Source organism: Asterias amurensis, chromosome 16 (genome assembly GCF_032118995.1).
Source record: "Asterias amurensis chromosome 16, ASM3211899v1".
Lineage (NCBI taxonomy): Eukaryota > Metazoa > Echinodermata > Asteroidea > Forcipulatida > Asteriidae > Asterias > Asterias amurensis.
The window spans coordinates 2,740,359-2,763,625 of record NC_092663.1 but is presented as its reverse complement, the minus strand read 5'-3'; the positions used below and the strand labels follow the sequence as shown (position 1 = coordinate 2,763,625).

Below are 23,267 nucleotides of genomic sequence, written 5' to 3'. Positions count from 1 at the left end.
AATGGACGGCTTCATCGGAGACAGTGCCACAAGACAAATGTGTCCATCAAACTCAAACTTTGTAATTAAACTTTTATAATATACACATTTTTTATAGGAACTAAAAAGCTTAGGCATGCGCTAATTTACGCAGAAGGCAACGAATACTTACCAAAATATTCAATGTACAATCTATCAGCACTAACTTATAGCACATGCGCGTATGCTCACACTGAGCGTCAATGCATATTTTGCCCCTTTGCAAAACGAAGCAAAAGGACGCAGAAGGAATTGAAATTTCCCCCTGCAAAATACAGATTTTATATCATTATTTGGCTTTGAGGATAACACAGTAGTGACCCTGTCTTAGTCGGCTGTTTCAAACATTGCTGGGTCGGGGCCGTGCGATACAGGACCTTCTTTTTCGCCTCTGTTTTGCTACCTTTTGTAAGTAAAGTTTTTGGCCATGACATGAATCCCTAATTACTGTGAATGAAGATTTGTGTAATTTAACATAAGCTTCAACAGTCAAGTTTTTAAGGAAACAAGAGTCATATAGCAATGTTTTCAAGCAAGGCGCGTAAATCTGTTGATTGCAACAATTTCCGTCTCACTGAGATAAAAATAAAAAATTTTATGAAATTGTTTGAGTCGTTTCTCAAAGACCTTAAGGGAAGCTTACTACCATCATTATCTTTAAACTGTGTAATTTTAATGTAAATCTGTGGACGAGTTTGCTCAGTCGGTGGAGCACGGGACTCTTAATCCTAGGGCCTTGGGTTCGAGCCCCACATCGAGCGTGCATATTCTGCGCCTTGAACACCCAGCTGGTTGGATGTATGCGCATTACAAGTCTTTTCTATTTTTTTTATTATTATTATTTCTTAAACCCGTTCAACACCATCAATTTCTTCATATCAAGGTCTGCAATAACAGAAAGCTTCTGAAGGAAATTATTGGCATATAGTTTTGGGAAGACTTACTGCCATGGTGACTTCACTTGTCAACGTCTTTGAAGACGGTGGATTCTTGGTCCTTCCTTGGAGGCCTCAGTGGCTTAACGTCCTTTAACATCACTCTAGCGTAGGGATTCTGGTGTAAACCAGCTCTACGCAGTGCTTCCTCAAGCTTTACACGCGGGTCGGCCATTACCTAAAATCAAGATCGTCAAAATATCATTCACATTACTCGAAAGTGAGCCCTATGAATCATTTTGGCCACAAGACTCAGAAAATATACACTATTTTCACTGAGTGGGTGTGTTTACAATTCATTACTTGGCTCATTGAACTTAAAGGCAGTGGACACTATTGGTCATATTACTCAAAATATTTATAAGCATGAAACCATTCTTGGTAACAAGTAATGGGGAGAGGTCGGTAGTATAAAACGGCTCCCTCTGAAAAAACGTAGTTTTCGAGAAAGAAGTAATTTTCCACTCAAATATTTGAATTTGATTTTGAGACCTCAGAATTGAAATTTGAGGTCTCGAAATCAAGCATCTGAAAGCACACAACTTCGTGTGACAAGGTTTTTTTGTCCATTATTATCAATTGAGTTCAAATTTTCACAGGTTTGTTATTTTATGCATATGTTGATATACACCAGGTGAGAAGACTGGTCTTTGACAATTCCCAATAGTGTCCAGTGTGTTCAAGTCCACAGGTGTGAGTTGGCAAAGACAAAAAGGATGTGTTAATCTGGCCTCTTTCTTTCACATGTACTTTCCCTTAACACCGAGATGGTGGCCGGCAAGCAAGTTCTTGAAAAAAAAACCTCATTGCAAAAAATCTCTGTTCAAGATTTTACTAGTGAGGCCTCAAAAACTTTGAAATTCTTTAGAGCTTTCCCGTTATTGCGCCCTCATGTGCTACAAAATAAGGTAAATAAACGATCATTACCTGTTCTGAAGTAAACCCTCTGGCATCGAACAGTGGCTTCTGTATGTTGATATCCTCATCAACTCCAATGCCAAGATGTGCATTAAATGCCTAAATGGGATCAAATGTAACAAATGTCATCAATTCAGCAACTTTATATTCCCAAATTCAGCAACATAAATATTTCTAAATTCAGCAAATGCCAAATCAGCAACAAATTATATATTGTCCATGATAATAATTAAAAAAAGTTATAAGAGGGCCTCAAGGCAACTCATAGATAAAAACATTGACAGCAAAAACTTAAGTAAACATGGTAAACAGCTAAAGGTAAGCCTAAGTACAAGTCACACTAAGCCTAAAATTACAAGTACTTGAACTAAGGTTTTAAAAAATCAGCCAAGAGACAATCAGCTTAATTTAACTACAGAAAATTTATATAAAAGAAAGGCAAGATCCAATGAAAAGTAAGGAACCAGAGAACAAAAATCAATATCATACCCATATAAATGTTTTAAGAAAACCATAGCTCGTAAAAAATATTCACACAATACTAAAAACTAGCAGGGTAGATGGCCTTAGCTTTCAACCGAAACAAAATTTTAACCAGAGGCACGAACTAGAGTACAAATGAAAACAAATCCATTTATAGCAAAAAGAGGAGCAAAGGATTAAGGGTAGGTATCCTGGAAAAACCAGGAATTGTTTTAGCCAAGGACATATAATTAGAAGACAATAGAATTATGTAAAAAAAATGCATCAATATTATGCAAATCAACCATTCAAACCAACCTTGTTTTGAAGAAGACAAAGGAAAGAAGATAATATTTAAAAAGAAGACAATAGAATTATGCAAATAACACAACAATATGCAAATCAACCGTTTGAAAAAACACAATATTTGTTATGAAGAACACAAAGGGAAAAAGAGGAGGTCATATAAAAATGGAAGACAATAGCAAAAACAATTTGTGAGGAAACTAAAGGAATACAATTGCGAGTATAACCATTACATTTCATTTATTCTGGTTGTAAAGCCAAGGACTCTCAGAGAAGTGAACTTAATCACTGTACTATCCAAGAACCCAACGGAGAGAAGACAAAAAAAGAGTTTCAGTTTTAAATGAAGGAGGAAAACCCCAGAGAATTATTCCAGGGCAAAAACCAACACGATCACACCAGGGCCCAATTTCATGGCTCTGCTTACCGTAGGCACAGAATCGGTGCTTACGGAAGCAGGGAATTCTGTGCTTACGGCAAGCGTATTTCACATTACTAGGCATTCTAGGCATACAAGGCTAGCCCAGAAATTTGCGGGGAATCAGAAGCGTGGGAATCATAGCGCCAAAGCGCAGAATTCGGCGGTAAGCAGAGCCTTGAAATTAGGCCCAGGCAAAGACAGAAAACCCAACCACATTGTGCCCCGATAGGATTCGAACCGAGGTCTCAGAGATGGAAGGCGCGGGAAGATAACACTAAGCCAACCTGACTATACATACAACTTTTGGGGGGAGAAACGTTGGTTCCGAGAAGAACCGGCGTGTTTCTCAGAACCAATACTGTTCAGAACCAACACTGGATGCGTTCGTTTAGCTTCCCTGGGTCAACCCCGGTCTATCCCCGGTACGTTTGAATAGATTTGACGGGCTCACCAGGGTCAGCCCCTAGTGCCCTGCTTGTGGAGTGGGTCACTTGGGGGTGATCTGAGGTGCATGCCGTCACCATGAGAGGGCCAGTGTGATCGTCCGTTAAGCTCTTGTCAGGGGCTCACTCGAGTGAGCACTGCGGGGTCGACCCAGTGAAGCTAAACAAACGCACCCACTATCAGAACTGAAACTCGTCACGAGTTTTACGCGTTGTCAGGTCGACCTCTTCGACCCTGGTACAAATCTCATCGGGGCACAATGTGGATTGGGCTTTCAGTCCCTACCTGATTTTGTCAGGGTTTTTTTCCCCAGAATATTTCTCTGGGGTTTTTCTGCCACTTAAAAAACTGAAACTTCATTCCTTGTCTTCTCCCTTTTGGGGTTTTTGGTACTATAGTTTCTCTTATGATCTAAAATTGAAAATCAAACTTGAAAGTTTCAAACATCACAATACCTTGGTGGCTTGGAAGACTCTCTGGGGGTCATGTTCAACATGTACTTCAACCTGTAAAGTCAAAAGAATAATAACATTAACAATAATAATAGTATAAAGTGCTTTTAAAGACAGTGGACACTATTGGATTTATTTTAAACACATGTCACGAGGGTGGGTTTTCCCGTTGTTTTCTCCCGACTCCGATGACCGATTGAGCCTAAATTTCACAGGTTTGTTATTTTATATATAAGTTGTGGTACACAAAGTGTCGGCCTTGGACAATACTGTTTACCGAAAGTGTTCAGTGGCTTCAAGCAGCTCAATGCAATTAGGCCCTGGGATATAAATGTCTTACCATTTGTCTTATTGCATCTAGTCGTCGTTCTCTTTCTATTTCTTCCTCAGCTTCCCTTCTTCTCTCCTCCTGCTGTTTCTGCAAGCGCTCCTCAATCAATGTTTCTCGATAAGCGACTCTGTCAAACCAAAAACAAATCTCTGCATAAAAACCTGGTTCATGGCGTGTAGTGGCCGAGTGGATTCGAGCACTGTAACATTGTGACGGTTTTAGATTGATGAAACAACTGATTGGAGACACGCTGCTTGATGGGTTTACTTTACATGTTATCAACAACAATGATGCACATTACAGCAACGTTAAAGAATGCGTTCTCTTTGCATCGGGATTGTTATCGTTTTCGTTATCGTTGCAGTGTGACTCGGCCTTTAGTAGACAGAATTTGGTGAAATCGACGGCAGAGACACCAACGACGAGCATACCTTTCTTTATCCTGTTGGGCTTGTTGGGCCATGGCTTCTTGCAGCTCAAGCAGACGTTGTTTGCCTTCACGCTCCCTAGCCTCCTGCTCTTTTAACTGCTTAGTGTGGTAGACGTCCAACTGTTTGCACATGAAATACATTAAGGGTTATTCAGCTGCAAAAGATTTAACAAACTGAGGGGCACTTTCACCACAACATACAAAACTTTCACTTTATAATTCATTTAAAGTTTTATATTCAAGTGGACTTGTTTTGAAGGCAGTTGACACTATTGGTAATTACTCAAAACAATTATTAGCATAACACCTTACTTGTTAACGAGTAATGGAGAGTTGTTCATAGTACAAATGAAGTGATGTAGTTTTCGAGAAAGAAGTAAATTTCCACGAACTTGATTTCAAGACCTCAGAATTAGAATTTGAGGTCCCCATATCAAACATCTGAAAGAACACAACTTCGTGTGACAAGGGTTTTTTTCCTTTCATTATTATCTTGAAACTTCAACGACCAAATGAGCTCAAGGTTTGTTATTTGATGCACATGTTGAGAAGACTGGTCTTTGACAATTACCAATAGTGTCCAGTGTCTTTAAGAGCAAGGCCTGGTTACCTTCTGTTTGTTAAGTGCTCTTTTCTTCTTCTCAGCCTCTTGCTCCTTGATCCTCTGCTGCTCAAAAACCTGTCGTCGTTGAGACGCCATTTCGTCCTCCAACCTCATGGCTTCAAGCTTCTGCTCTCGCCATCGCTGTACCTATTGGTTTTTGTTTGAGGGGGTGTAAGAACAGTGATAAAACAGATGGAAAATTACATCGGGATAAAGAACATTAATTTTGGTTTTATCCATACTAAGAACTGTATACTCAGTACCTTCCCCGAGTTCTGTAAAAAAAATCACAGGCATATAACTCGGGTGGGATTTGAACCCATGACCTTAAGAATTCTAGGAACTAGAGGCAGTTCGAATCCTATGTTTAAGCACATATTGTTTTAGCACAGTGTCTACCCATATACATCGATGTGTGTATTACATCGTTTTCTTAACCTTTTGAGAAAACAACTGTAGACAGCTCATTTACTTTGTGAATATTATAGCTAGAGGAATACAGGTGTAGCCAACATGCACTTTCAGGCTTTGAACGCAAAAACATACTGAAGAAAACGCGTAGCATTCCTCCCTTAGTAACCTTGTAACCCTTATGAGTTTTCATATCTTACTTTCTGGGCAAGTTCCCTGCATATCTCATCTTGCCGCTGAATGTTGATGGCCGTAGCTTGTTGCAGTTCCTGAGCGAGGCAGGCATCAGCAAACACAGCTACTGCTTTGTCATACAGCTCCTGTTTGTCTCTGGCCCAACAGTTAATCAGGGTCCGACGATGCTCTGTGTAGAACCTGTTGCTCAAAGTCCAGTCTTCATGGGCCACCTGCCAAACATATAGTTCACGTTAAAGGAACACGTTGCCTTGGATCGGTCGAGTTGGTCTTTGAAAAGTGTTTGTAACCGTTTGTTATAAAATGATTGATTAGAAATATATTTTAAGTGTAGAATGAAATGATCCACACAAGTATGCCTCGAAATTGTGTGGTTTTCCTTTTACCTCGTCGACTAACACGCCCGACCATGTAGGTTCGCAAAGATTAAGGAAAACCACTCAATTTCGAGGCAAAATCATGTGGATCATTATATTCTACTTTTAAAATATCTTTCTAATCATGCTTTTTATAACAAATGTTTACAAAGGCTTTTCAAAGACCAACTCGGCCGATCCAAGGAAACGTGTTCCTTTAAGTTAGAATTTAAGCTTTGCATGATGTAAGAAGTACAGGGGTCATTCCATGTTTAATCAACTAGTGGGGGTACGGGTCACCTCTCAGATGCAGCTGGAATTCATTTTAAATACTCATCTATGGGCTTAATGAACACTATGCAAACACTATGCAAACAAATAAATTGCCAATTCCAAGTCATTTGTGAGTCAGTTCAATGAGCAACCACTTATTACCAACAGTGTGTACGCAGTGGGCAGCAACAGAGTGCAGCGTCCTCCTGAAGACAATCGGAGCATACTGATCAAAACGTTGAGTTGTCGACCACCGCTTCTTCTCAGAACCAACACTACTCAAAAGGGATTTATAGAGTGTCATGGCCGAGTGGTTAAGAGCATCGAATTCAAGTTCTGGTGCTGATTCACCGGAGTGTGGGTTCGAATCCCGGTCGTGACACCTGTGTCCTTGAGCCAGATACTTTACTATAATTGCTTCTCTTCACCCAGGGGTATAAATGGGTACCTGCGATGGTAGAGGTTGTTATTGTGTATGAAAAAGCCAGAAGCGCCTTACAGGCAGCTCAGGGCTGTGTACTCCCTAGGGAGCTGAGAAACATTACAGGGATGTTATTGGCCCTATGACCTGCCGTCGATTTCACAAAGAGTTAGGACTCGTCTCATCTCGAGTTAGGACGAGTAACTCTTCCTAACTTAGGATTAATCTTAAGGTCTGCATGCTACAGTGCAGGGTTGGGACTCGTCCTAAGTCCCAAGATTATTCTTAAACTAGGAAGAGTTTTGTGCAATCGACGGCTGGGCACTTATGTAAAGAGCATTGATACGGTTATTGTCAAATGTGCTATATAAGAGTTTGTTATTATTATTATTATTATTATTTACACATACATGTAGACCCTTTTCGTAAATACCCATTGTGCAAACGCTAATCGTTGAATGAGGTGCATGCTGGTCTATCTAGCGATCAAACCAGCATACACCTCATTCCACACCTAACGAATGCGTATCGAGTATTTGCGATATTTATGGTGTTACAGCAAACCTTAACTAACAACACTTTCACTGATTTACATTTAATTTATGATAACTCTTACCACATCTGCTCGTGTTTTGTGTGGAAGCTGACGGCGTAACCTGTTGATATAGAGAGATCTCCTATTGGACAGGTCATGTGGGTACTGGTCTACGATAGCTTGGAAGGCAAAATGATCCTGGTCGCTCCAACCACCGGTGTCCGACCTGTAAAAAACAAAAGATCACTGTTGTAAAGGAGCATTTAATTTAAATAAAAAATAATAAAAAAGTATAATTAAATAAAATCAAAAGAAAAATTAAACCTTTTAGGGGTTATTGTTATTGAAACGCGACTCACAGGCTGTGTCCACATTTTAGTCTACATTTATAATAAGGGAATAAAATGGTAGTGTTAAGTTTTTAAAGCCATTGGACACTTTCGGGAAACAGTATTGTCCAGCGGCCCACAGTTCGTGTATCACAACTGATAAAAAAAAATAACAAACCTGTGAAAATTTAGGCTCAATCGGTCATTGGAGTCAGGAGAAAATAACAGGGTAAACCCACACTTGTTTCCGCACGTTTCGCCGTGTCATGACATGTGTTCAAAATAAATCTGTAATTCTCGACAACAAGAATTGATAATCGTTTTAATGTTTTCTCGAACAGTAAAGCATTTCATGGAATAATATTTCCAGAGAAGTCTTTCACCATTACCTTCTGTAAACCCTGTAAGTTATTTGTAAATCTGTGAACTTTTTGTTTGTTTTCTGTGCCGAAAGTGTACAATGGCTTTAAACGGCCGTTTAAAACCTGGCAAGGTCATGGGCCATGCGATAAAGGCCCGAGCTGAAGGTGACCATGCAAGGCTTTAATTGGCCGTTTAAAAATGAGCCACTACTCTTTTATTCCCATTCATACTTGCCATTTTGGTTAAAAGGTATAATAAAGTAGGAAACTCTGTACAAAATCATATCCGTTGTCCGAAGTCGAGCTCTGAACATGTGGTGCATTTTTATGAGAGAGTCTAGGAAATGAATTTGTTCACGTAGTGCATCCTGACCTCGTATCCATGGGCCGAATGGCGCAGCGAGATCGATTGAAAGAGGTTGTGGGTTAAACTCGCACAAATACCATCTGAAAAAAAACCGGTTATAAACAGCTCCAGCTGGTCATTATCAACCGTTTATAAACATCCCATCGTAATGTCTTATACTACCAACCTCTCCCCATTACTCGTTACCAAGTAAGGTTTTATGCTAATATAATTATTTTGAGTAATTACCAATAGTGTCAACTGCCTTTAAACACTGATATTAGATTTTAACTTAAATGATCTTTTGCAAAAAGTGGTTACCTCAAAACATCTGGATGCAATTTATCCAGCTCTCTGAGTCTCCGCAGATACTTCTGGTCCAACACTACAAACTCGGACAATACCGAATCTCTCAGTTCCATATCGGGACAAACTAAGACCTGAGCTTCAACCGGAACCCCTTCCACCACCCACTTTTCAGCACCGGCGAAGAGACTTCTCAAGTAGTTTGAGTTCAGATCCTGCTCTAAGCTGAGCTGTTCGTGTCCAAGTCGGTCCAGTATAGCCTGCTGTTGTTCGTAAACAGACTCTACGGTTTCAGAGATTTTGGCGTGTTGCTCCGTGAGATTTTCAGTCGGGGGTGAGCGACCACGAAGCCGGATCGAATGTTCGGACAACCAGGCTTGGAGGTCTTCTCGGAGAGTCCAGATAGGGTCCACGGTTGAAGCCTTAAAATCTTTCAACTGAGCTTTGGCTTCGAGCTCTTGATCTTCTACGTCCAGCATGAACATCGAAATGGACGATTTCTCGGACATGCCGCTCTGGAAAACCAAAGCCTGCTCTGCTTCGGCTCGTTTGCGAACGGCGTCGAGGCGTAGGACTTCTTTCTGCCAGACCATCCGATGCTGTTTCAGGAGGCTGCTCTCTTGGCTAGCTTTGGAGATGGCTGCCAGGCGGTTAACCTTTATCAAGGATCTGTTGCCGGTGATTTTCTTTTCCAGCGTGAGAGCTTTGAGCTTCTCGTAGTCTGGGGTGACATACCGGCTGCTTCCGAGGCCTTGTGTCATACGAATGAGCAGTTTATCTGAAAACGGATTTATAAAAAAAATTGTGTTTAATGAGCAGGGTAGATGGCCTTACAGCTGTCGATCCAAACAGGTCCTTCTTCAGATGCATTAAACAAGTACAAAAAACCCAATCCAATCCAAGTTGGAAAATGTTCTGAAAAAGAACACGTGGGGAGTGGGAAAAGATCAAATGGCTACGGTTAGAACAAAGAAGAACAAGAAATCGTATATTAAAAGATGTAGTTTTTAGTTCAACCATGTTTTATTGTGAAAAGTTGAGTACTCTGTGAGTTTGGGCTACAGAGGCCATGACGTCTCTGCACAAGTCTGTGTCTTGTGGTGCTCTGTCGATGTTAAAGGACACCCGTTGCCTTGGATCGGTCGAGTTGGTCTTTGAAAAGCATTTGTCCCTGTTTGTTATAAAATGCGGGCGGGAAGAAAGATGTTGTCAAAGTAGAATATATAATGATCCACACAAACATGCCTTAACATTGCCTGATTTTCCTTTTACCTCGGTCGACTAACACCGTCGGCTCCCATAAATGGCCGACCGTGTTAGTTTGCACAGTAAAAAGAAAACCACGCAATTTCGAGGCAAATTTGTGTGGATCATTGTATTCTACTTTTAAAACATCTTTAATAATAATAACTGTATTAATGCGCCTTTTGCCAAAGGGTACACAACACCAGGTATTATTACAGCAAATCCAGCCAGGAACACCGGGCGAACCCCCTTCTCTTTTCGATAAGTGCACTGGGTTCTTTTACACGCGTTTACTCAACAATTTTTAAACAACAGCTTTACGTTCCATCAGAAGGACGAAGCAATGGTTAAGTGTCTTGCTTAAGGACACAAGTGTCACGGCTGGGGATTGGAACCCACACTCTGCTGATCAGAAACACCAGAGTTTGAATTCAGTGCTCTTAACCGCTCGGCTACGACACTTCCACCATTCAATTCTTTAAATTACACAGAGTCTTAAGTTACCTGATTCATAAGCTCTACCAATTTCTTTTGGTCCAGTCCTGTGATGCGTTAGGAAAGCTTTGTAATCTCGTCCGGTCATGGTGGAGCAGAATTGCTTTTAAAACTGGAATTTATCTTGATGACAGTGATGGCAGGGAGAGGACCTTCATCTGATAAGGTTGGGTCTGCAAATTACAGAAAAAAATGCAAAGGGTTGGCACCAATGACCAAGAAAACAATGTATAGTTAAAACATTATTACATCTTAAAGACACTGGACACTATTGGTGGTTATCAAAGACCAGTCTTCTCTCAACATGCACAAAATAATAAATCTGTGAAAATTTGTCCTCAATTAGTCGTCAACGATGGGAGATGATAATGGGGAAAAAAAACACCCTTGTCACTTGAAGTTATGTACTTCTCTTGAAATATTATTCCATGAAATGCTTTACTTTTTTAGAAATCATTAAAACAATATCAATTCTTGATATCGAGAATAACGGATTTATTTCAAACACATGTCATGACACAGCGAAACGTGCAGAAACAAGGGTGGGTTTTCCCGTTAATTTCTCCCAACTCCGATGACTGATTGAGCCTTAATTTTCACAGGTTTGTTATTTTATATAGTTGTGATACACGAAGTGTGGGCCTTGGACAATACTGTTTACCGAAAATGTCCAATGGCTTTAAACGACAGTTGAATTCCTCTAAAGAGTTTGTGTCAGCCTGATTACTCCGTCATACTCCTGCCAATGCGAATGCTATACGAATGTTGACGTCACAAATTCGCAACGAATAATTTGCAGCAGCTCAACTCTGTTCAACTCACTTGCTAATATCAGTGCGAAAGGATGGTTGTGACGTCAAATTCACTTCGCATTCGCATTCGCAGGAAGTATGAACCAGGCTTTACGAGCATGGCACAGACTCGAGAGAGAACTAGCCTGAACATCTGACGTCATACTTCGATGCTCATAAATGGCGTCAGAGAGTCGCCTTAACCTAAGACTTGATTCAAGTCCAATTCTTGTGTGAGAGGTCCCTAAGCTATCACCCCAACTTACTAAGAAACAACCTGTAGCATACAGTACAGTGCGTGCTCGCCGTCAAAATGTGGTCCCGAGAATGGGGAACAGGTTTGGGAATGCAGAGCGGTCCATAATCACCTTTCACCTACATTCATGTGAAGACGATCGCAGGTGCAGCTGCCAAACGTCGTCATAGAGTCAGACCAATCAAACTTCAGATATTGCAAGCTTAACATCACTCACCACATCACACCACTACATGTTTATCCATTGAAATCATCATATCAAATCAAATGACTGGTTCTGAAAAGCAAGTTCCCGTCTTTATCCTTGCAGATAGAGACAGTTAGGGGACCAGCCTAGCCTTGAGACAACCCACCGCAAGGGATTTGACTCATGTCTGTCTGGGCCTGGTGGGAAATTTCAGACAAAAATGCAAAGGGTTTGCTAAAGCTACAGTTCTATTGAGATTTTCGTTTGTGCCTGAATCAGTGAATAGCCCTACTCTTTCACTTGTGAACGGTGGCATAAACAGGACTGCAGTACCACCCCCCCCCTCCACACAAAATAAAATAAATAAATCATTCCTCCATCATGACCACACAATCACAAGCCACATGGAATAGCCTTGATCAAGGCGCTCCAGTCCCCATCACTGAATTCTGCCAGTGCACCCCCAATACACTGTACATAACACAGTGCGTAAGTGTACAGCGTATGTACACGTATACATAACATGTACATTAGGAACATGTACCATACAACGGTAGTCATGACTACGCTACATGTATGTACATGTATACTGTGCTCGCTGTACAATGCACAATGAATGCAATGTATACATTGTTCATGTACACGTATGCACTGGGTGCAGTTTTTGTTGCCGAATCGTGCCGTGCACCGAGCCGGGGCACACTACGCCAACAGCCTTGATTCAAGGCTACAAAAGAAAAATGGAAAGATTAGCTGGTGTACCCCCAATCTGATGCTGGTGCGTTCGTAGAATAGATTGGGTGGAAAATTATCCCTGTTTTTTTGGCAAGAAGTAGGCCTAATCTTATTTATGAATAATATAATTAACAACAAGTAAAAAATCTTTGGAAGTTTTGTTAGAAAACTTTCTGTATTCTGCCACACCCACCGATTAATTTTTTGTACAAAAATTGTCGTACCCAAGTCACTTCATACCCAAGTCATTTCGTACCCGAGTCACTTCGTACCCCAATTGTATGAATCTGACAGAATTGGCAAGCCTTCATTATTTTCTTTCATGTGGACATCGACACTGATTATATTTCACGGTAATTAAAAACAACTTGCGGGAAGATCAGAATAAATATTCCTCACTAACCTTTGTAAAAAAAAAGTTTGCAGTTATTATTATTTTTGCTGAATGAATGTTCTTCACTTTGACGCGATTTTCTCATGGAGTCATGGGCTGCATTTTTGACTTGACCGATGGAGAATGGCAGTTATTGAGGGCATATTTTACACAAGCTTTTCCTCCGTAAATTACTAATACTACGTTTGCTGTTTTAAAAACTCTCCAAAAAAGGGAATGTTTTATTTACTCATAACAAAAACGAATCCCCAACTTTGGTTTAAAAAAAACCCCCAAAACAACGAAGGTGATCGTTTCAAATTGTTTCCTTCGTCTCAACAACCGTACCCAACTCATTCACGTACGTGACTTGGGTACGAAGTGACTTGGGTACGAAGTGACTTGGGTACGAAGTGACTTGGGTTTGAAGTGACTTGGGTACGAAGTGACTTGGGTACGAAGTGACTTGGGTTTGAAGTGACTTGGGTTCGAAGTGACTTGGGTACGAAGTGACTTGGGTACGAAGTGGCTTGGGTACGAAGTGACTTGGGTACGAAGTGACTTGGGTACGAAGTGACTTGGGTACGAAGTGACTTGGGTTTGAAGTGACTTGGGTTCGAAGTGACTTGGGTACGAAGTGACTTGGGTACGAAGTGGCTTGGGTACGAAGTGACTTGGGTACGAAGTGACTTGGGTTTGAAGTGACTTGGGTTCGAAGTGACTTGGGTACCAAGTTACTTGGGTACGAAGTGGCTTGGGTACGAAGTGACTTGGGTAAGAAGTGACTTGGGTTTGAAGTGACTTGGGTTCGAAGTGACTTGGGTACGAAGTTACTTGGATACGAAGTGACCGACATTCGATGTAAACAGTCCCTTGAAAACAAATTTGTTTTATTTGCCAAGATTATTATTTGGTTTTATTTCCCTTGACCAAACCTTAGAAACACGTAACTTACGTGTTTCTAGCATAACTTTGTGAATAATGAACCTATGGCAATAATTTTTTTACTATCACATTACTCATGGGACAAGCTTTCCATTGATATCAATTTTGTGTAGGTGCTCTGGAAAAACCTCAAAAGTGCCGGACTCCCTAACGTAAGGCTCCACTGATTATTTGCACTTGTAAATGCAAAAAGTTTGGTACATTATTAATTAGGCATTTCTACAAGGTAGCCTACAAAAATATGTCATAATGTTGAGGCCGTATAAACAAAATTTGCCCACCGAAAAAGTTTCATCAAACACTATTTCAATTCACAATTCATGATCAAATCATTATATTTTTCCCAATTCAAAGAAAAGGGCATTTTACCGTGAAAACTGGGAGGAGGACCTTGTATGTAATAAAATTGATCTCTCTGACTTTACTCCTCCACCTGAATCGCTCCACCTAGAACTGTTTCGGTTTCGTTCGTCGGCTCTCGTCTCCCGTTGAGACGAGAGCCGGACAAAACCGAAATGTCTGACCATGGCTGAGCAGTTTATTGCTCTATGGTCTGAGTGAGCGCAGTGACAGTGTTTGCTTACCTTCCTTTCGATCAATTGGGATTCTCTCGCTAAGAGATGGTAGTTTGTACCCACAGAAATGGCGAAAGTTCTGCCAAAAAGTGAAGAAAATATTAACGAATTCAAAGTTCAGCACTGAAGTTGAGCTGAATGGTCGTTGCGTTGACATGTGTACCGTGTGTTTTTAATTATTGTACCAACACAAACATGAGGGCGCTATGCTGGTTTAACGGTGGTATTTTGTTTGCGGGTGAAAAATTAAACCAGACTGAAATAGACCTTATCGCAAATACCAATGCGCAAGCGCAGACTGTTGAATGAGGTGCATTGTGGGATATATATGAATCAAATTTGTAATCAGCTAGACCACAATGCACCTAATTCCAAGCGTTATTCTATTCTATATCTATGGTCTATGCACCTAATTCCAAGCTTTACGCGCGCGCCCCAGTATTTGCGAAAAGGTCTATAACGGTGGTGTTAAATACCGCCCTCTTACGTGTGGACAACTGCTGCTGTATGATTGGTCCGTTGCGCGTAAGTTAATAACCAAGCTTTATGATTGGTTTGTTGCGCGTAGGTTGATAACCAAATTAGACCTGGGCCCAATTTCATAGAGCTGCTAAGCACAGAAATTTGCTTAGCATGAAATTTCTTCCTGATAAAAACAAGATTACCAACCAAATTTTAACGTGACTTTAGGATGAACAAACAACAGTTAAAATACCAGTAACAAGGAAATATGCAACAATTTAATTGAAATTTGGTTGGTAATCCTTGTTTTTACCAAGGAAGAAATTTTATGCTTTGCAAATTGTTTTGCTTAGCAGCTCTATGAAATTAGACCAGGTACAACCGGTGTGTACCTGGTCTAATTTGGTTTTTAACTTACGCGCAACTTCCTTTCCTTGAACTTCGATAGGTTGGTTGCGCGCACCTCCCGTCTAATCCAACACAGAGGGCGGGCACTTCAATGACATGAACGGCCGCCTTTCATACCTGTCTTTTCACACATGAAACCAGTGGATAAAGTGGAGTAACATAGGCTCTCAACTTCTGCTTGATGATTGGTCTGCTGATAAGTGACGTTCTTGGTTGGTCACGGTCGCTTTCGACCCGTCTGCCGTGCGATGCCTAGCCTCGCCCTATCTAACCCACCGTACCATATAACGCATGTTATAAAGTGTGTATGAAAATCAATTGATGTGCAAAAATAACATTATGACATTTCTACCTCCATGGTACTGGCTGCGCACTAGCACAGCAGTCTTTCTCGAAGGCTAATGACAACAAACCACACATGAACAGACGTGGCCCTGATAGAGCTGCACTAAAATCAGTCTAGAAATAATGTCAGTTTTTCCTGCCAACTATAGCTTGTGCATTGCATGGATGTCCTAATATGTCTTTTAAAACGAGCATGTGCCCGTAAACAAAGAGGAAAACAGTGCAAGTACTAAAATTGAGAAAGCATAAGTTTATTTAAACAAAGTCCTAAATCCATGTGTGATATCGGACCCTCATTAAAAGCATTAACAGAATGAACTTTCTTCAAAAAAAAAATAAAACACACTGAAAACAGGCTAATTTAAAAAACTTTTTATTTATTTAGAATAAGATTGACAAATCTTTCAAGCATTGAACATTAACATTAGATTTGTGCGAAACATTCCCTTAGAGGTTATAAAAACATGTACATGACATTTGCAAGGTATGCCCCAATTATTGCAGATAAAAGAAAGAACAAGTAATAAATTGCTGATGTCATTTGAGACAAGGCCTCAATTTCATAGCGCTGCTTAGCGCTAGCGGTAAGCAATTTTGCATGCTTACAGTAGCAGAAAAACTTGCTTAAAGGAACGTTACAGAATTGGTAAGAAACAAAAATCGTGAAGATCACAGATTTACATAAAACTTACACGGTCTAATGATGATGATAGTTGAAAACATCCCTTGAAATATTTCTGTCTGAAATGTCATTTTGATGAGAAATAAATAATCTAATTTCGCGGTTGGAATTTGTCGCTCAGTGAGCGTTTTATTCATTTTTATTTTGCCATCGAAGCAATGCAAAATTTGTAATCGGTTTTTCACTATTATCTTGTGACCCAGATGGCCGATCGATCTCAGTTTATGTATATTATGGTGGATTACATAAAGTACTTACACTGCCAGCAAATGTTTTGTCAGCAAAAACCAATTCTGTAGTGTTCCTTTAAGCCTTAGTGTATTTCACAGGTTAACAGAAAAATTGGGCGGCCATATTACGTGTTTACCCCCGCAATTATTGCTCAAAAGCAAAACAGTTTCGGGTCGTTTCAGACGCCAACGTGCACGGTTCAATAGGCACTGGAATGTGTGTTGCGTGCTCGGGGAAAACCCAAATCGTGCAATATTCTCGTTGCTAGGCTGTTGCTAAGTGTAGGCAGGGTTTACTGATGGATACGGTAGCCTCCATGAACATGCGCTCAGCTCTCATTCGGTGGCACACATGCTGCAGTTCATGTACATAATATACCGTTGGCTGATGACATACAATGATGTACGACTTGATTAAAGACTAAACATCCGTTTTTCCCGAACGTGGGAGTCTACGCTACGCGCCCAATGAGAGCTGTACACGAATACACATTATTTTAGGCCCCCCCCTAGACTTGATGACAAGTCGTTAGGCGCTGCCTATTTGTCTGCCTTTCATGCAACAGTCACAGTGCGATGTTACACATGCAACAGTCGTAGGTAGCGCGCGACTGACTCACACACACATACTGGGATCGAGGGTGTGTGTATCGTCCCCGCAACTACGCCGCGCTGTAACTACACACCGCGCTTAACAATTACCGTCTTGACTTCAAGACTAGGCCCCCCCCCCCCCCCCACTATACTTCTGAGTGACACTGGCGGAATATCTACATTCATTTGGCAGACGCCGGCAGCTGTTGCAGCAGTGGGACCACACCTATCTCCATAAATATGCGAAGGAATTCGCTCTGATCTGCAACATGATAACGGTGAGTTATTATATCCTTTTAAAATTCATATAATTACAACCCTTACAAAAACGACAACTCACAGGTAGTCGGAACATCGGTGATTGCTCTCCGCTCCACTCCCTATACAGTTTGAATGAGATCCACTGTGGGGAATCCCATTTGTTTCAACAGTATTCCAAGTGGAATCAACTGGGATCAATTAGGATCCCGGGGAAAAATCACCTTTTGATCCCACTGGATCCCATCGAATGCCCTAAATTCAACACCATTGAATCCCATGTTTTTTTTTCCATGGGTTAATTTTCCCACAATTTCGTAGAGCTGCTTTAATTAACACTAGGCCTACTGCCGATTTTGTGCTTACAGTACAGTTTCAATTCTCATGGCGCTCTAACGGTAAGCTCGTGACATTGCATGCTTACCTTCCGGTGCTTTAAAGCCATTATACACTTTCGGTAAACAGTATTGTCAAAGTCCCACACTTCGTGTATCACACCTTTATATAAAATAACAAACCTGTGAAAATTTAGGCTAAATCGGTCATCGGAGTCGGGAGAAAGTAACGGGAAAACCCACTCTTGTTTCCGCACGTTTCGCCGTGTCATGACATGTGTTTGAAATAAATCCGTAATTCTCGCTAAAACGAGAATTAATATTGTTTTACCGTTTTCTTAAAAAGTAAAGCATTTCATGGACTAATATTTCAAGAGAAGTCTTTCACCATTACCTTCTGTAAACCATGTAAATTATTTGTAAATCTGTGACCTTTTTTTGTTTTTTCTGTACCGAAAGGGTCCAATGGCTCTAACACTGTAAGAAAATGAATAATTGCAATCTGTAAACGCGCAAGATGGCCGCCTAACTTTCTTGCTAAACCCGTCGTGAATAATACTTATGAACTACATTAAATACGGCACGCTATTTTATTGCTAGGGAGTCTTTTTTTTTGCTACACACAAAATAGCCAACGTTAGTTCGCAAAACAAAAGGAAAAACACGCAATTTCGAGGCCTATTTGTGTGGATCGTCATATTCTACTTTTAAAACATCCTAACCATTATGCATTTCATGTATACACTACGGTTTCGCACACTTTCATAGATCAACCCGATCTAAGGCAATGGTCCCTTTAAAGTTAGCTCTCTTGCGCGCGCAACCGGACAAGCTTCAACAAAGCCAGACATAGACTTGGTTCCAAGTCTGTGATCATGGCTTTTTATAGTCTACCCGATACACATTATAGTGCCCTTTTGCAGACTAACCTCCCTTTGGCATTATTTTACGATCACGAGTATGGTAGCTTGCAGAGTGTAGTCTAGATTTCAAGCCGTCCAAGTAACTGGATCATACCGTGGCGGGCGCGCTTCGGCGATTCAACCGCACTTAGTACACTATCCAGAATCAAGCACCATAGTCTTGGGCCACGACTAATCGTGTGATGGCAACTCTATGGGGGATTTCTCTGTGGCGGGTGCACTAGAAATAACCAGACTTGAAATCAAGTCTAAGCCAGTCAAGGTTCGAATACATTAGTGCCGCAGTCAAGAGGTCTTCCATGTGCAACGCCGATACGGTGCAGATATTATAATTACTTAAAAAAAAAAATCCCATCCCACGCAATGCATTGTACGTTCTATATGAACCTTGATAGTGGTACAATCTGTTTCAGAAATGTATTCATCCTGTTCCACCTCGAGAATGCTCAATCTAGTGTAACCATTGTCACTTTATTTTAAATTCCTTTAAAGGGTCTATGTTTTTTTCCTAACAAAAAAACACAATGTCCACAGATTTACATTAAACTTACACAGTTTGAAGATTATGATAGTAGAAAGCTTCCCTTAAAAGTTTACTTACTGAGGTGCCGTAGTTTTTGAGAAATGAGTAAAAGTAATAACTTTCGTCTCAGTTTTAGCATGTAAAAAAGTATAAACCAGTTATGTTATAGTTTTGGTATAATAATCGTCACTGGTTAAGGGGATTTTACATGCTAAAATAATTTTGGTCTCATGAGACCAAAATTATTTTGTGACTTGTTTACTCATTTCTCAAAAACTACACAACCTTAGTAATAATTTATTTGAAGGGAAGCTTTCCACTATCGTTATCTTCAAACCCTGTAAGTTTAATGTAAATCTGTGGACATTTTGAAAAAGTACCAGTATCCCTGGGTACAGCTTCACATAATATAATAATGGTAGAAAGTTTTAGAATATAATGATGGTGAAAAGCTTTACAGTAAAAAACATTAGGTGCTGCAGTTTTTGAGAAATGGGTGAAACAATGTCACAAAAATACGTTATGTTAAAATTATTTTCGTCGTGGTTTACCCATTTTTTGTGTGTTAAACTACAGCACCTCAGCAAGTATTTTTAGGGAAGCTTTCTACCGTCATTATCTTCAAACTGTGTGAGCTTGTGTAAATCTGTTGACATTGTGTTTTGTGTCCTAAAAAATATCCACATCAGACCCTTTAAAATTACACATTTGGTAATTACTCAAATAAATTATTAAAACATAAACACTTTACTTTAACGAGAAACAGAGAGCTGTTGGAAAAACATTGTGAGAAACGACTCTCTGAAGTACGATAGTTCTTGAAAAGACTTGGTTTTACAAATAAATAAATAAATAACATAAATTAAAAACAGTTGTTGGCAGTGTAAGCACTCTATGCTATAAATTGACAAACCTGTAGTAGATCGATTGGCCCTCTAAGTCACGAGAAGAAAAAAAAGTGAAATACCGATGACACATTTTTTGCATGACATCGATTAAAAACAGCCAATAAAACGCTATTGAGAGATAAACTCCAAACAAACTACAAACCGGAGTTTATTTTTATTTATTTCTCATCAACGACATTCTATACCGAAATAATTCAACGGATGTTTTCGACTTTTATATCATCATTCGACCATGTAAGTCTTGTGTAAATCTGTGATCTTTCTTTTACTCATTCATTTATTAAAGGCAGTGGACACTATTGGTAATTGTCAAAGACCAGTCTTCTCACTTGGTGTATCTCAACATTATGCATAAAAAAACAAACCTGTGAAAATTTGAGCTCAATTGGTCGTTGAAGTTGGGAGACAACTATGAACGAAAAAATACCCTTGTCACACGAAGCTTATGCTTTCAGATGCTTGATTTTGAGACCTTAAATTCTAAATCTGAGGTCTCGAAATCAAATTCGTGGAAAATTACTTGCTTGTAATTAATTACTTCTCACAATGTTTTATACCATCAACCTCTCCCCATTACCAGTAATCAGAAAAGGTTTAAAAGTGCTAATAATTATTTTGAGTAATTACCAATAATGTCCACTGCCTTTAATTGCACAGGTAAAAATGCGAAGTAAGAAAAAAAAAGAACGACCAAGAAAACATAATATACAAAACATTATAGGAGAAAAAACAAACAAGTATTATAGCACCCCTGATGGAGTTCTAAAAGTAAATTTAATGACTGTCAAGTTCATCTCCTGATGCATGCCACAATTTAGGAAACAGACAAATGTAAATATTTACCTTTTTATCTTCTCCTTTTTAAGGTTTTGAGGGGAAAAAAAGAAAGGATGGACATTAATACCACATGGTTTGTAGTACAGAAATATGAGATCTATGAGAGTTAAAACACAGGGGCATTTTAAAATACATTCGACTTTTTTTTCTTCTTACAATCTGTAATGATCCTAAGGTTAATATTATTTGACAGTTACACACACTGTATATAATAATAATATCATAATATAATAAGACTTGTAATGCGCACATATCCACCCTGCTGGGTGTTCAAGGCGCAGTAAAACCAAAAACAAAACAAAAACAAAACACAACACAAAGAAAAACAGACACAACAAAATTAGTCATTGAAAACCTGTGACATGAGATAAGTTTTGAGAAGAGACTTGAATTTTGCGGTACAGAGACAAAATCGAAGATTAATGGTAAAGAGTTCCAGGTGCGTGGCGCGGCTGAAGAAAAAGACCTGTCACCCCATGAGTGTCGAGATTTGGGTTCAATGAGGAGAGGCATAGAACTTGATCGAAGATTCCTTGATGGAGTGTAAACTTGAAGCAGTTCAGAAATATAGTGGGGAGCCTTGTCATTAAGAGCTTTGTGGACAATGAGCATTAAGTGAGCATCAGCTTGAAGAGGATTCGTTGAGAGATAGGGAGCCAGTGTAGTTGTTTCAGAATGGGGGTGAAACGAATCAACTGTAATAGAATTTGAGGCATTTCATGGTGGGGGTCTCAATTGATTTTATTTGGTTTGCGGTAACACCATGTGTGTATCTACTTGCCAGGTAGAGTTTGTTCTTAGAGAACTGTCTTCTATACTCTACTACCGTGGAGTAGATTTTGCGGATTGTTTGGGGGACTGCTCAGTTCTAAAAAGAACTGTCCTGCTTCTTAACTTCTACCGGGCGGAAGGTATAGAACATTGGCTGGGACTACTACTTAAGCTTTGTGATCGTAATTAACTGTACTACTGCGGAGTCAATTCTTGAGATTGGTCTCAACATTTCGACTAGCTTGCTTTAGTCATCGTCAGGAGACTGAAGAGATAAGAAAGAAATGGGGTTATTTAAACCCAAAGTGTATTATGCCTTTTAAAAATACTGTGTTTTTATATTCGTTTTGGTGCACACAGAGAAAAGATTACACAACTTGTGTAAAATATTACCTGTTTTAGATGTAGTGGGCGAACACCATAACTATTAGGTAAAACTTTACCCAACAGGCGTTGGGTAACATCTTGCTTAATAGCTGTGTAAAAGTTTACATAAATATTGGGTAGTTTTCTTTACTGAATTGTTGGGTAAACCCACTCATGTAAAATATTACTTAATTTTGAAGTAAAGACTTTACCGCTTTACAATGTAAGTAGTTGTGTAAAACTTTACATCAATATTGGGTAGTTTTTTTACTGAATTGTTGGGTATAAACCCACTCATGTAAAATAATTACTTAATTTTGAAGTAAAGTATTTACCGATTTTTAATGTAAACTGTTTGCCTTTAAAACTGGTAATAATATACACAATGCTTGGGTTGAATACTAGCAAAGTGTTATTTCATGAAGTTTGGGGCTGTAATAAATGGACACATTATAAATACTGAGACTTGGCGACCACAACATGAATTTCAAGATAACAACTTTTTAATAAAAATTTAATGGTAACAACATTAACAATCCAAAACATCACATGTGCAAAATGGGGTGTTCTGTATGTTTCATAATCAATCAACAATTTCATTGAATTTAAAAAATTACAAAAAATCTACCTAATTGGCAAGGTCGGAATAAATACTTCCAGGCTAAAACAGCTTAAACTGTAAGGTTGTTCCATATGATTTTGATACTTATTTGCAAACAATACGTGCAAATCTTTAACTACAATGCTTCTGGAATGGTCAACATTAATTTGCAAGGTCAGAATAAATACTTCCAGGCTAACACAGCTTAAAGAAGAACTCCAAGGTCAAACTCAATTTTGGGTTTGAACAATTTGTATGGGGAATTGTTGGTTTATCCTAATTGTCGCTAAGCAATCAAAACGGCGTTGAATTTGACATTTTGACAAATTTGACAAAACTGGAAGGGTATTGAATTGTAAGGTTGGTCCATAAATCCAAACTATCACAACTATCACATCTCTTATGATTTTGATACGTATTTGCAAACATTTTGTGCAAGAACTTCTTTAACTACAATGCTTATGGAATGGTCAACATTAATCAGATGAATCATGAGATGAACAGTAAGCCCTGAACTCTCGAATAGTGCTGCTCTTCACATTGCCTTTGAGTTCAAACACAACCGAT

At 39.5% G+C, this 23,267-nt stretch overlaps 1 protein-coding gene across 3 annotated transcripts; it reads right to left on the bottom strand.

The window, feature by feature from the left end:
* Nucleotides 1-975: 975 nt before the first annotated feature.
* LOC139948861 (coiled-coil domain-containing protein 148-like) lies at nucleotides 976-14,637 on the bottom strand. 3 transcript variants are annotated; one of them, XM_071947212.1, is made up of 11 exons: nucleotides 14,467-14,637; nucleotides 10,605-10,768; nucleotides 8,871-9,633; nucleotides 7,594-7,738; nucleotides 5,933-6,139; nucleotides 5,328-5,468; nucleotides 4,719-4,837; nucleotides 4,297-4,414; nucleotides 3,960-4,010; nucleotides 1,881-1,970; nucleotides 976-1,131 (listed from the first exon to the last, which is right to left on the bottom strand). In XM_071947212.1, exons 2-11 carry the CDS (start codon nucleotides 10,681-10,683, stop codon nucleotides 976-978), a joined length of 1,869 nt encoding a protein of 622 aa, XP_071803313.1. In that variant the 5' UTR covers nucleotides 10,684-10,768; nucleotides 14,467-14,637. The 3 variants fall into 3 exon arrangements, with proteins under 3 accessions (XP_071803313.1, XP_071803315.1, XP_071803314.1); XM_071947214.1 differs by lacking the exon at nucleotides 14,467-14,637 and adding an exon at nucleotides 14,252-14,347; XM_071947213.1 differs by lacking the exon at nucleotides 14,467-14,637 and adding an exon at nucleotides 11,653-11,836.
* Nucleotides 14,638-23,267: the final 8,630 nt, after the last annotated feature.